General features: G+C 36.8%; 1 protein-coding gene across 2 annotated transcripts in view; it reads right to left on the minus strand.

Annotated features, from left to right (window-relative positions):
• Window positions 1-3509: 3509 nt before the first annotated feature.
• Window positions 3510-15049, minus strand: part of TUBGCP3 (tubulin gamma complex associated protein 3) — a 117642-nt gene continuing 106102 nt past the window's right edge. The window contains exons 20-21 of one of the 2 annotated variants that reach the window (XM_049867179.1): window positions 10426-10542; window positions 3510-7061 (exon numbers count right to left, since the gene is read on the minus strand). In XM_049867179.1, the coding sequence (XP_049723136.1) occupies window positions 6903-7061; window positions 10426-10542 (276 nt within the window). In that variant the 3' untranslated portion in view covers window positions 3510-6902. The remainder of the gene's footprint in view (window positions 7062-10425; window positions 10543-15049) is intronic. The other variant, XM_049867177.1, reaches the window with a different exon arrangement.

Consider the following 15049-nt stretch of genomic DNA (forward strand, 5'->3'; position numbering starts at 1 on the left):
ATGTTTTTAGTTGCTGAGGGTAGGCTACACAGAGTAACTCCCTTCCAAAGGGTACAGCATGAAAAAGGGAGAAAAAAAGAGTAAACCTACGGTGGAGAAAACACTACCTCCGCCAGGCGATCAAGGTTAACAACAGTGTTAGTAAGTCATGCTGACAGTATGTACCCTTGGTACAATGTAACAGGAATGGCCCTTTAACTCTGTGGTCTTACCCCAAAAGCCTGTCATCCCAGTCTCATAAGAAAAATATCAGACAACCCAGTTGAGGGACTTTCTATAAAATGCCTGTCAAAGTGATCAAAAACAACAGAAGTCTGAGACACTGTCAAAGCCAAAAGGGGCCTAAGGAGACACCATGACAATTAAGTGTGAAGCGGTATAGGGGATGAGACCCTGGGACACAAAGACATCAGGTAAAAGCTAAGGAGACTGAATGCAGTATGGACTCTGGCTAATAACAGCATATGGATATTAGTTCATTAATTGTAACAAATGCACCTCACTAATGTAAGATGTTAATAATAGGGAAATTGGGGGTGGGGTATACAGAACTCTCTATATTATCTCTGCAGTAATTCTGTAAATCTAAATCTATTCTAAGATGAAGTTTATTTTAAAAAACTAAAGCTCTAAACCAGAACTGTCCGACAGAAATATGAGTCACATAGGCAATTTTAAATTTTCTAATAGTCACATTAAAAAAGTAAAAGAAACATGTCCAATTAATGCTAATAATGTATTTTATTTAAATATTTTTAATCAAATATATACAAAGTGTCACTTCAATCTGTAATCAGTATGAAAAAAGTATTAATGAGATATTTTACAGTCTCTTTTTTTCATACTAACCATGCAAAATCTGGAGTGTCTTTTATACTTCCCACGCATCTCAATTCAGACTAGCTGCATTTCAAGTGCTTGACAGCCACAGGCGAAGAACAGTGAGGGTCTAAATAAAAAAGCTCTGAGCTAAAGTTGACAATACTTGAAGTTTTCTTTACTATAATCATGGTGATAACTCTGCATTAGCTGTAGGCTAACATATAAATATCACTTCCATTGGAAAGCTCCACTTTGAGGTTAAAATGAGAACAACAAAAAAAAAGCAGTTAAAAAAAAAAAAAGCCATAAATTGGGAGAAAATATTTGCAAAATCACCTGATAAAAGACTTATATCCAGATACATAAAGAGCTCTCAAAACACAATAACAACTTAAAAAATGGGCAAAATATTTTAGTAGACACTCTTTCACAGCAAATAAGCACTTAAAAAGATGCTCAAAGACATTAGGCCTTAGGTATATGCCAATGAAAACCAAAATGAGATACCACTATACACCTATTAGTCTAAGGTTACAAGGAGGACCACACCCAGGCTGACAAGAACGTGGAGCAGCTGTAACTCTCACTCCTGCTAAACATATGAGATGACAAGCCGCTTTGGCAAACAGTCTGGCCGCTTTTTTAAAAGTTAAACATATACCTACCATATGATCCAGCAATTCCGCTCTTAGGTATTTACTCAAGAGACATGAAAGCATTCATGCATACAGCGACTTGTAAACAGGTGTTTACAACTACTACTTATAATAGTCAAGACCTGGAAACCACCCACGTAGCCATGAACAGGTCAGTGGGTAACCAAATTGTCATATATACATACAGGGGACCACTCAACAGTGAAGTGGAATTAACTCTACACAGGCAACAACATAGAAAAACCTCAAAATAATTATGATAAGTGAAAGAGCCAGACCCCTCCCCCCAAAAAGATTACATTCTCTATAATTTATACAAAATTTTTAGAAAATGTAAATTAATCTATGACAGAAAAAAGATCAGCGGTTGCCTAGAGATGGGAGGGAGGAACGAAAAGGGAAGATTTGGGGAGAGATGGATACATCCATTTACATTGATTGTGGAAGTGGTTTCCCAGGTGTACACACATATACACATATATACATATGGAAGCCCTGGTGGCGCAGTGGTTAAGTGCTACGGCTGCTACGGCTGCTAACCAAAGGTTCAGCAGTTTGAATCCGCCAGGCGCTCCTTGGAAACTCTGTGGGGCAGTTCTACTCTGTCCTACAGGGTCGCTGTGAGCCGGAATCGACTCAACGGCACTACAGTCAAATTGTAGACCTGAGTCATATATAATTGTATGTCAATTATACCTCAGTAAACTTGCTTAAAAATTTACTAGCAAGGCCACAACTATGCCTCTTTGTGTTTTATGTTTCATTTGTTTTGTATTTCTTCTTTGGATTGCCAAATTACAATGCTTGAAATTATTTGTAGAATTTATATTGATTTTTAAGAGTCAACTATAATTAAGAATATGCTGTTATAAATGTTGCAATTACATTTTCTCAGTCTGTCATTTGTCTTAACTATTTAATGCTGCCTTTTACTGTGCAATCATTTTCTATTTTACGTAGTCAAATCTGTCATTATTTTGTTATAGTTTTTGCTCTTGGTGTCATGTTAAGAATTACGAACTGAGATTATAAAAATATTCCCTCATTTAATTCTAGTAACTGCAATACTTTTATCCTTAATATTTAAAATATTTAACCAATCTGATTTTATTTTCTTGTATAATGTGAGTTAAAGCTCTTAATTTTTTCCCAAATGGTTTGCCCAAAACCACTGCCCCAAAATATCTGCTGAAATGATCAGATATTTAACATATATACTAAACACCCATAAATATAGGCATTTTTGAACACTTCATTCCATTCAAATGATGTTTCTTTCTATCCTCTGCCATGCTGTTTTATACACCGTAGCTTTGTATCTTTGCTATATGGTTTGGCAAATTTTCTTTTATTCTTGTTTTTCGAGAAGGAAAAATGTAAAAAAAAAAAAAGAAAGAAAGAAAGCTTAGCATCCTTGAAATTTTGAAATTATAACTATATCCAGAGTCAAAAAGAAAATAACAGCAAGTAAATACTAATTAGGAATTAACGACATTGAGAATCCACCATATAAAAACCTGTGATGTAACCAAAATTATATGCGGAGGATAATGCAGAGTCTGAAGGCTTATTAAACAGGAAAAAAATTTTATAAGAATTCATTTGAAGAAAAACAATCCGAAAGAGGAAAATACTACATATAAAAAAGTAATTTATAAATCAAGCAAAAAAAAAGTATACATTGTATGATGATAAAAAGTAACAGTAAAAAAGGGATTTTTGAAAAGACCTAAATTATAAACAAACTTTGCTAAACGTACCAGGAAAAAAAAATGCAACATTAGGAATAAAAGGAATATAACTGAAATATCATATTTAAAAAATTATAATGGTATCTATGTAAAAATTAATGCTGATGAATTAAAAAACCTAAATGAAAATGCCTAATTTTCTAGGAAGTAAAAATTACTAAAAATTAACTCAAAATATCTGAATAGTGCAATAACCACAGTAGAAAATGAAAAGGTTGTTTATATTCTATCCACTAAAAAGGTGCCAAGTAATTGTTAGGCTATTAAAACCAAGCAGGGTCATTAGGGTAAATAATTACTTGTTCAAGACAGTGATATTTCTGACAAACGGCAAGAAGCCCTAAGAACTGACATCTGTGAGATAATTTGATCTGTCGCTCCTCCTTTCTTTTGCACCAAGTCAAATTCCAAGAGGCCCTTGGAGTCTAGCTCCACCTTCACCGAATTCAGAACTAACCGAGCTCTACCTACCGCTCCTGTACTTAATTGCATTCATTTAATTTCCATATAACTTGTATATAATTACTATTTCTGAATTCTAACCTACTATGTATTGTTCTATTTTCTTCTTACATATCTGTTTAAATACATAAAACACAGCAGGAGGTGATGTTTTTATTACTAACACAGGGCCAACCATTTACTTCCCAGTTCTACAGATGCTGAGAGAAGATGGCTATTTGTAACTAAGGTTCATAAATCAAACACTAGGAGCCACAGCAGCTCTGGTGTCAACCTCAGACCACATACGGCCTTTACAGCTTCAGATATCAAACACGATACAATGGTAGTGCACGGTTTCTACTAACACTAATCTGTTTCTGCGTATGATTTGTGCTTTGTGACTCAATTTGAATATGACCATTGTTATTTGGTGCTAATAAATGGGGCTCCTCATGTTTGCTGTGCTCTCATGTCCTATTTCTTAAAGTTTGGAGGACAAGTTTTCCCATACGGATTTGGGAATTACCGATGCCGTGTTTTCTGCTAGATGACAAGGTCAGCCAGGGAGAAACGGCAAATGTTTTCCTCACTTGAGTTGAGCTAAACAGCCTGATCACAAGGAAGGAAAGCCCGTTCACCCAGAGGGTAACTTTACATTCAGCCACAGTAACTGAAACTTTCTATGTGGGTAGGACATGTCCTCAAGTCCAGAAAAGCTAGGTTTGGCTTACGGAAGCTGCCCAGGGCAAAAGGCTTCACTCCACCACAACACATTAGCACTGTTTACTAGGTCCTTCTAGAACCAAACCTTAGGTATACAGCACCTTTAATCTTTACAACGACCCTGCAAACAGGAGGGATTACTTTTCTAGATGAAACTCCCAGGGCCATGTGAAGGTACTCTGCCTCCAAATGCTGTTTAACCCTTTCAAAACCCTACTATTTTCTCCCGTCAATTTTCTGTTGACGCCATATGTTTTCTTTAATGGAAATGTGCTGAATCATTGTGTCCCAATTTTTGTTTTTTAGTACGGATTTTTTTTCTGTCTCATAAGCCTAACCTCAGAGTCTAGTGGGACAATCCAAACTGTCCAACTAATTTGAACCCCGAAAATCACAGTTGCACCAGTCTATCTTTCCTATCAAAAATGCACACACCTCATACAACACCCTGTAGACACAGTATTTCATGGCACATACCTGTTTTTTTCCATTTCAAACAGTCATAAACGCTTCTGAATAGCTGCAGCTGAGAGTGACATTGGGAAAACGGCTTCCCAGAAAATATGAGAGCCGAAAAAAGTGGATGAGCAATGGCGTACCCCATGGATCCTGATTAAATCCTTCCGCTGCACTGCTCTTACCTCAACACCACCTAGTCTGACGCTCCCCCAGCCACCAATACCTTCGCTGATTCCGTTTGATGTTCCCCCAGCCACCAATACCCTTGCTGATTCCAGTTTACCAGGCCTTTGCTGCTCTGTATCTCCGCTCTGCAAACGGCCTGATTTTATTAATTTTGTCCATTAACAGTGTTGCCTTTTTCATCCAATGTCTCATCTATGATGACCTGTGGCCCTGACGACTCCACCTTTCTGACCCACCATTCTGTTCTAATAGTAAGACCTGCAACTCGGCTCCTGCCAGGCCTTTCATGGCTGTTGATACAAAGGAGGACACCTTTTCACAAGTGTGATCCACAATCCAGATATCTAATCTAACTACCTGAATGGTTCCCCATCTTAAATGGAGTTTTCATCTCTAAATCTGTAACAGCACATTTCAGAGTGATTCTACTGAACGTTAGTCCCTTGAATAAAAACAGGTTCTATGGTCAAATAACTTTGGGAAATTTCTCTTGGAGATATACAATATACCATAATTCCTGGGAAGTCTTGCAGTAAGAGAAACCTGCTTCAAATTTCTGATTTTATGACTTTTTAAACTAAAATTTATATCCTCTGGCCTTCATCATGCATTCACCTCTGCATTCCCAGGGCTCTGGATTTCTCCCTTTTAAGTGGACTCTACACATAGAAGGAAACACAGGCAGGTATGAGGTCACTCTAAGGGCAGATCCCACAGGCACTGAGTGGTAGGTAAACTTCCCCAATTTAAAGCTGTGTACATAGTCTAATGCGCTGGTCTCACTGATTATCAGATAATCCATATACTACAGCACATTAAGCCAAACTCTGTCAACCCCAACCTCCCAAACCTGGCAAATGAATGGTATTTGTTCATCAAGAAATAACCAATACACTTGAAAGATAATTACTTTTAATTTCCTAAGTTTTCACTTATGGAACATAATAAAGGCAAATTTATATGACCTGATATGACATTTTTACAAAAAAAAACACTTCCCCCAACATCTGGTTGGTAGTATATAAATATTTACAATGAAAAAATAGGCAAGGAAAAAGGAAATCTTCATTATTCAAGTCCATTTCCTTCCAATGCTCATCAGGGTTTTGAAAATAAAATACTTCATTAACTTTTCTAGTCATTCATATTTACACACTGCTTCAGCTAATAGTTTCAAGAAATTCAAGACACACTGTTAAGGATGTCTTTGCTGCATATCGCTCCTATTTTAGAAGTTATCTGAAATAGTAAATTAACTACAAAAATGTAAACTTTAAAAGAAAATAATAAACATATGTAAAGATAATGCAGTAATATATAAGGATCTGACGAGGTTAATACTTTACAACATCAAAAAGCAAAATAAAATGCTCTATGTATTTTCTTAGTGGGGACATTTTGTTTCAACTTGGTTATATTAACAAAAAAGGTTATCTAAAGAGGATGTTTAAAAAATAGAAATGACATTACCATCTTAAATGATGAATATCCCATTACCCTAATTTTCTCACAAAGAAACTGTTTTTTACAAAGTGACAAATATAAATTATATAATGACGAGCTCAGAAACTCAACAAAGTGTGGCATCTTTTAAATATGAAGATTTTTAAAAATAAAACTTGAATAGTGCAAACCAACCTATTTAACTTAGTGGTATTACAAATATATCCAACTTGAATGTATAAAATCATGACCTTACATTCTACCAGAACACAGTGCCATCAAACACCTGAACTATCTGTGGGCAGACATGGTAGACACTATGCAGCATGCCACTTGGCTTGACAATTTAAATGTGAACTTTTATGTCTAACAAAGCAATGAATGTCATCCGCAGCTCCCTGTGACCACACCAGGTGCCTCACATGTGGGAGCTGCGTCGGCCTCTAGTGCCCAGAGACACTCGCAGCCTTGGCTCTCGGGCCTTGTAGTGTTCGTTAAAGTCCAACCTAAAGCTGAGAAACCGGAGACTTTCATCAGAGCTGGTCGTCAGTAACACCAAAAACTGCTGCACGATACCCTAAAAAGAAACACAAAGAATAAAATATTAACTCCTGAAAAAACATATTGACAAAATGCACCCCCATCCAACTTTAATCCCCTTTGGGGTTATTTTTCCTTCCGAGTCAGCCAACATTTAATAAACACCCACTCTGGCAGGTGTACCAAGAAATAAATGCTGTTTCATAACCCCAGAGTTTACCAAGCCATTGGCAGCCCATTTAGTAAGAGATATCCACTTTTATAAATATATATTACCTATGAATAAATTTTATTTAAAAGCAATTACCATATATTTACGCAAATAACGTACTCCTTCTGCATCTGTTTGCCGGCTGTGCCTCCCCCAGTAAGGCGCCCTTACAAGCATCACCGTGCCAATCCTGCCGTAAAAAAATCAGCAAGGCTCGCTTTATGAACATACCTCACGAGGGAGGGCACGGCAGCAACAAATGCAGAAGGTGCATTCTTGGCATAAAAATACAGTGGCCAAGGTTTTTACCTTTAAGTTCTACAAGAATAAGCAAAACAGCAAAGTAACCATTTTAAAACATACTATTCTTTTTATTCTGAATATTAAGCTCAGTGTTAAATTTTTCATCTTCCACATTACATATGAAAGAGTATTTAATTATAAAGTCAGTTATAAAGATATGATTAGAAAAGAAATTTAGGACATAAAAAAAAAAACGTATGTCGCTGGTGGTGTTAGGTGCCATTGAGTGGGCTCCAAGTCACTGCCTGGTCCTGCGCCATCCCCGTGATCACTGTACACTGGAGCCCATCACTGCAGCCAGTGTCAATCCACCTCATGAAGGTCTTCCTCTCTTTGACACTGACCCTCTACTTCACCACGCATGATGTCCTTCTCCAGCAACTGATCCCTCCTGATACCATGTCCAAAGTACGTGAGACGAAATCTTGCGATCCTTGCTTCTAAGGAGCATTCTGGCTGTATGTCTTTCAAAGCAGATTTGTTCGTTCTTCTGGCAGTTCACAGTATATTCAATATTCTTCACCAATACCGTAATTCAAAGGCATCAATTCTTCTTTGGTCTTCTTTATTCATTGTCCAGCTTTCTCATGTATGTGAGGTGATCAAAAATACATGGTTTGGGTCAGGCTCATCTTAGTCCTCAAAGTGACATCTTTCCTTTTTAACACGTTTAAGTGGTCTTTTGCAGCAGATTTGCCCAATGCGATAATACATCGCTTGATTTCTTGACTCCGCTTCCATGGACGTTGACTGTGGATCCAAGTAAGATGAAATGCTTGTACAGATCTTCCAAATCATTCCCTTAAGGCCCCAATGCTTTTATGCATTTAAAGCGAAAGTTGCCTTCTTAAAGGGGTGCACAGAAAGCGTTACTATTTCTCCTCATTACCAATGGGGTGTTGTGAAGATGATGTGGTATGACAGAAATTTATTCAAACTTCAATACGACAAAATCGCTGGATGTTTCCACATAGGGTTGAAAGAGTCAATAAGTATGAACTACACCCCTATTGAAACACAGAGCTTACTTCACTGTTAGCAGACACATCTGTCCAAGGTAACAGCTGCTGGTCTCCATAGTTTCTGGCTGTTCTAGCTGCCTTAGAAGAGTTCTCATCTACGCAGAAAAGTCCCTGACGCGGTATATCCGTATCAATCCTTTTCAAAGTCTTAACAGCTATCATATTCCCTCTCCTTGCTGCTGGTCAGAAAAACGAATGCCAAAGCTTACAGAGATTTGGGGGGAATACCTGGAGAGGTGGTATATGGGTAGGCTCATATATATTACAGAAAGTAATTTTATTTTTAGCAAATGTATAACGTCTATGTGTGTGACTGTCTTTCTAGAAGACAAGAGGAAAAAAAATGTGTTCCTAAGAAATTACATTGCTAAAAATACAGTGACTGCCTACTGAGTGATGAATTTGAAATATAATGTAAAATTCATTACGAATAAATCTGAATATTTCTTTTCCCCAAATTTGAGACTTTGGGTGTTCACTCTTAAGTAGTCAATGACAAACAGCTCCTAATACAGTACAGTTTTCAAGCACTGCTACAAAAAGAACACCAAAAAAAATTTTTTCTATTAAGGAAAAGATATTTGAACGGTAATAATTTACAAAGACAATTATGACTGTAGTTTGAGTAAAACTGGGATTATACTGATGAAGGTTACAAAAAAAAAAATACATTAGCTCTATCAAGGGGTGCAGCCACAAACAGGGGACATCATTGTCTCTTTTAGAAATGAGCACCGGAACAAATGTTTTTACTTAGGTATTACTCCTACACAGTAACTTATTTTAACAGCATGGAACCAACCATTCAGTATCCATCTTTAAAGAAATATGAATATATATCACATATACACCATGGGGTCAAAAAAGTATCTCATATCAAAACACCTATCCCATAAAAAGATAATTTTATATTGGATATAAACTGGTCATTATCATCATTTCTGAAACATTTCCAACAAAAGTGGAAGAAGTAGGCCAAAGCTATAAAAGGAAACCCTCTGCCCTGAGTTACGCCAAAGAAAATTAAAAAACCAGAAAGTATGAGGACCCCGGGAGAGCAAACTGGATGCCTGTGGAACAGGGACCATGGGAACACACGAGTTTAAGAGTCAACGCTTCATCTGCTTTTCTATTTATCATGAACTGAACGGAAAAATCCATAGAAATTTTTCATCTGTATTTTCATCACTAAAATCACATTGAGAAACAGGTGAAATCAGGAACTGGACCCACAAAGTGAACCTAAAGAGCAGAGCATGTGCACTTTGCAGGTTAGCTTCTGTCTTCTCAGCAACTTCATATCTGTTCATCCTGTGCTTAAAACCAACAGGCTTGTTTTTGTTTTCCAGCATTTCAGAAACATCAGTGGGACACTGATTTCCTAAACAAGTCACTCCTCCCCACCTGTGATCCTGAATGCAGGTCCCTTTAGACTACTGTACAATGTATCTGCAGTACAGTTCTATCAAGCGACAGACAATGAAACCCTAAGGGTTTCACAGACACGCAAAGGTCCTCCAAAGCCCCCACCAGCATCACTGGAGATGAGAACTGAGCTTAGAGTTAGATAAAAATTAGGACAGTCTCCAGGTGAGTGGCTCTCAACACTGGTTTCACACTGACCGGGGCTTTAACCACCCTGATGCCCGGGCTACACTGCCACCCAAGTACACCAGAAATCCTACTTCCCAGGTGACTCAAACGTGTGGCCAAGACTGAGAACCACTGTGGTTACTATTCACAGCTACATAAATAGTGCTAAACTGATTGAAATGATTAATTTTTAATCATTTTGAAAGCAACTGTTAATTACAGAAAATGACAAATATAAATTTGATAAGCATTTTGTTGAATCCAATATGTACCTGGTAGAAATGTGTAAGTATTCGCAACTGTGAACACATTTTTGGTATAGATTCTTGAAATTCTTGAATCCTCTTGTTCTCTTCTTCTTCCTCAGCTGCTGTCACTCCCCACTGGCCCTAAAGAATCAAAGTACCACATTTTAATTTAAATCTTAATGAGCTGTTTTAGAACTGAGAACTGGGTGTCTTAGTGGGGAGATGTGTGCTCTGTGTAAATTTCTGTGCTGTTACAACCTTTACGATAATTTTCTGATGATGCCAGATCATTCTCCAGATTGTGTTCAGTTAACAATGCACCCTGGAGGCATTTCAGTTCAGCCCATACAGGATGCACACAGTACCATCTGATATTTTTAAACAGCTTACTACAGTATTACATTGTGTAAGACAGAACAACTTCATTCACCACAAGCTAACTACAGTATTACGTTGTATAAGACAAAACAACTTCATTCACCACAAGCTAACTACAGTATTAAGTTGTGTAAGATACAACAACTTAATTCACCACAAGCTAACTACAGTATTACACTGTGTAAGACAGAACAACCTAATTCGTCCCAAGGTAACCATCTTTTGCTATTACAATGTGTAGTAAACACCCTTGTATCTTCTTGTCACTCTGCATATATTTAGCGTGGAGACAGTACACAGAGAAGTGGAATGACAGGGCTCAAAGTACTGGCACCACCTAAATCTTCCTTTAATTCTTGACTTCAACAGTAATCCTTCTTACGATTTCCCACTAAACATGATGCAGTTTTGTACTGGAGATACAACCATCTATTTAAAAAAAATTTTCCCTAATCAACGTTAATCTGGCCAAACGTCTTTTCAGCGTACATAGCTATTATATAGGATTCTTTTCATCTGATCCATTAACATGGCAAACTGCATTACTAGGTTTCCTGAACCCTTGCATTTCTGAAATAAACCCTAGTCTTGGTGAATTATTCTTTTAATATTCTGCTACATATTTTCACTAATATTTTATGCAAGACATTCATTCCACCAATATTTATAACCATGATTTGTTCTCTTTTGAGTTTTGTCACCAACCTCATGATGCTTCATGAAGAGAATTTGGAAACTTCCCTTCCTTTTCTATAATTCTGGAATAGTTTTTATAGCATAAAAGTTAACCATTGCTTAAAGGTTGTCAGAATTTTTCAGTAAAACTATCTAATCTGGTACTTAGGTGGCAGAGTTCCTTAACTCATTTCTTTAATTTCTTCTTTAGCAGCTGTTCTGTTTAGAATTTGCTTTCTCTTCAGGGGTCAGGAAACCTTGGTGGGGTAGTGGTTAAGAGCTATGACTGTTAACCAAAAGGTGTGCAGTTTGAATCTACCAGGTGCTCCTTGGAAACCCTATGAGGCAGTTCTACTCTGCCCTATAAGGTCGCTATGAGTCAGAATTGACTTAATGGCAATGAGTTTGATTTTTGGTTTTTTCAGCGGTCAATTTTGGAAATTTATAGAAAATCATTTATTACTACTAGGTATACAGATTTATTCCCATAAAGCTGAGCAAAACAATGTAAGACACTTTTCTCTTGTTTTGTGTATTTGTGCTTCCTCCTGCACTACCTACTACATTAGATTAGCTAATAGCTTATTTTATTCCACCATTCCCAACCCCCCAATTGAGAACTGACTCTTGGATTTTATTAGCTCTTTTCTGTATTTTATTCATTAATTTTTGCTTTTATCTTTACTAAGCATTTTCTGTGGCTTTCTTTCAGCTTGCTTTATTGGTATTTTTCTAACTTCTTGAATTAGGTATTTATTTACTTTCATTCTTTCTAGTTTATTAATATAAGCACTGAGAGTTACAGACTTTCCCCTCAGTAATGTTTTACCTGTATCCGTAAGTTCTGGCATTCCATTTCCCTTATTGTTACTTTAAAAAATATTTAATCTAAGAGCTATTTATGAAAGTTTTTAAATATCCAGATAGTAAGATTTATAGTTGTTGCAGACACTGCTGATTTGTACTTTTGGTATTAATTTGTAAATTTATTTCATTATCCCTAAGAATGCTTTCTCTACTATATATATAGCTTTTGCCACTAATTTACTGAGATTTTCTTTGACGCCTAATATGTTATCAGTTATTTGAAATAATCCATAAGCACTTGGAAAAGGTATATTATCTGATTTTAAGATATAAAGTCTCTGTCCTACAGGGTCGCTATGAATCAGAATCAACTTAATGGCAACAGGTTTTTAATGTGCATTTGGTCTTTTATGGCAATAAGTGAAAATGAATTATACTTTTAACACTAATGCTTCAGTCCATTCCTCCACTTGTTTCCTATAGCTTTTGTTTTAGGAACACTGATGCTGTATTATGTGGTAATTACAGATAGCAGTAGTTGCTTTCTACCTTTATTATGGCTTGCACCTTTTACCATTACAAGGTATCCTTGTCTAGTTTACTGCTTCTGTTCTGAACCACAACCTACTTTCTTCTGAATTGCATTTAATTAGTATGCCTTGTCCAGTCTTTTCAAACTTTGTGTCATTCTGTGTAGAGCGTATCTCTTCTTTATCAGAACTTTCCACCCAGCAGGTATGCCTGGAAAATAATCCCTTCAGTTCTCTAGCAAGTCATGAGCTACAAGCAATCTAGTCCATTCACCAAGGCTACCAAACTAACATGTCTTTCACTGAGCCATCACTTTATCATCTGTTTCTTCAGATGGTATCAACTCCCTAACTTGAGCAATAATGGTTAGTGTCCTCCCTCCCCCTGCCACCCAATTTTAGTAGATATTATTTTCATATTTGTATAGGGTTTTTAGTGGGTATTAGCTATAAATAGTCTTTTTTGAAGACTAGTTATGCACTATTTTATTATAGTGAAACACATAAAATGTACAAAAATCTACGTGAACAGCATGAACGATCACAAAATGAATATACTCACAAAACCACCATCAGATCAAGAAGCAGCATTATCAGCACCCCAAAAGACACTCTCACAGCCTCTTCCCATGACTCTCCTTCCTCTCCCAGACGTATTCTAGCTACTACGACTAATGCTGCTATGAGTATTACCGGTATACCTGATAATGCATTTCTGTTGGATATTACCTAGGAGGGGAAATGCGGGGTCAGAGTATTCCTAAATTCAGCTTTAACTGACTGCTAAACAACCTTCCAAGACGGCTGTATCAATCTGTTCTTCTACCAACAGTGTATGACAACTACTGTTTTTTTCATATCATCACCAACATTTGGTATTGTCTGTCTTTGAAATTTTAGCTATTTTGTTGGGGATGTAATGTATACCATTGGGGTTTTAAATCTTCACCTACCTGACAATTTATGAGAGTGAGCACCTTTTCATAACTTTTATTTAGATATCCACCTTTTCTGAAGTGTCTTTTGCCCCTATTTTAAATGGGTTTATCTCATTGATCTGTAGGAGCTCTTTACACATTCTGGATGAGCGGTCACTTAGAAAACAAAAACCCGTTGTTGTCGAGTCGATTTCAACTCATATCCACCCTGTAGGACAACGCAGGCCTGCCCCACAGGGTTTCCAAGGCTGTAGATCTTTCCGGAAGCAGATTACCGTATCTTTTTCCCATGGAGCAGCTGGTGGGTTAAAAAACCACCGACCTTTTTTTTTTTGGGTTAGCAGTCGAGCACTTAGCCACTGTACCACCAGGGCTCCTTGAGTTGTCACTTAGATATATAAAAATATCTTCTCTCATGCTGTGGCTTGCTTTTTCACATTCTTAAGGATGTCTCTGATAAATATAACTAATTGTAATGTAAAACCAAAAAAAAAAAAAAAAACCCCACTGCCATCGAGTCAATTCCAACTCATAGCAACCCTATAGGACAGAGTAGAACTGCCCCATAGGGTTTCCAAGAAGCATACTGATAAATTAATCTTTATTTTATAGCTATTATTATCATCTTAATGTTCAATTTAAGGAAAGCCTCCTCACCTCAAAGTATTCTTTATGTTACCTTCTAAAAGCTTTAGTATTATACCTTTCACATTTAAGTTTACAATATGCATCATATTGTATTTTGTGTGTATATGTGAGGTAGGGTTCAGATATAGTTGACCTAATAAATTTACTGAAAAGATTATCCATTCCCCACTGTTCTCAGTGTCATCTTTGTCATAAATTAACCATGTATTGTAGGTCTATTCCTGGACTCTATTCTGCTCCACTGATTTGTCTTTCCTTGAGTCAGTATCACACCCTTTTAATTATTGTAATTTTACTGTTAAGTCTTGACATCTACATAAATCCTCCAATTTTGTTCTAATTCAATATTCTTTTGGCTATTCTAGGCCCTAAACACTTCTATATAAACTTTAGAATTAGCTTACCAATACCAAAAAACTAAACAAAATGAACTCTTGGTAATGAAACTGGGATTGCATTTAATCTGTACATTAATTTTCCAATGCATTAACATAACACATTCCTCCACATCTCTCAATGACGCTTTAAAGCGGCGGCGGGGGGGAGGGGGGTGTCAGCAAGCTCTTTCTGTAAAAGGCTCGTTAGCAAATGTTTAGGGTTTTGCAGGCCATCTGGTATTTCTCACAACTACTCCTCTGTAGCATAAGAGTAACCACAGACAAAATGTAAACA

Source organism: Elephas maximus, chromosome 23 (assembly GCF_024166365.1).
Source record: "Elephas maximus indicus isolate mEleMax1 chromosome 23, mEleMax1 primary haplotype, whole genome shotgun sequence".
Lineage (NCBI taxonomy): Eukaryota > Metazoa > Chordata > Mammalia > Proboscidea > Elephantidae > Elephas > Elephas maximus.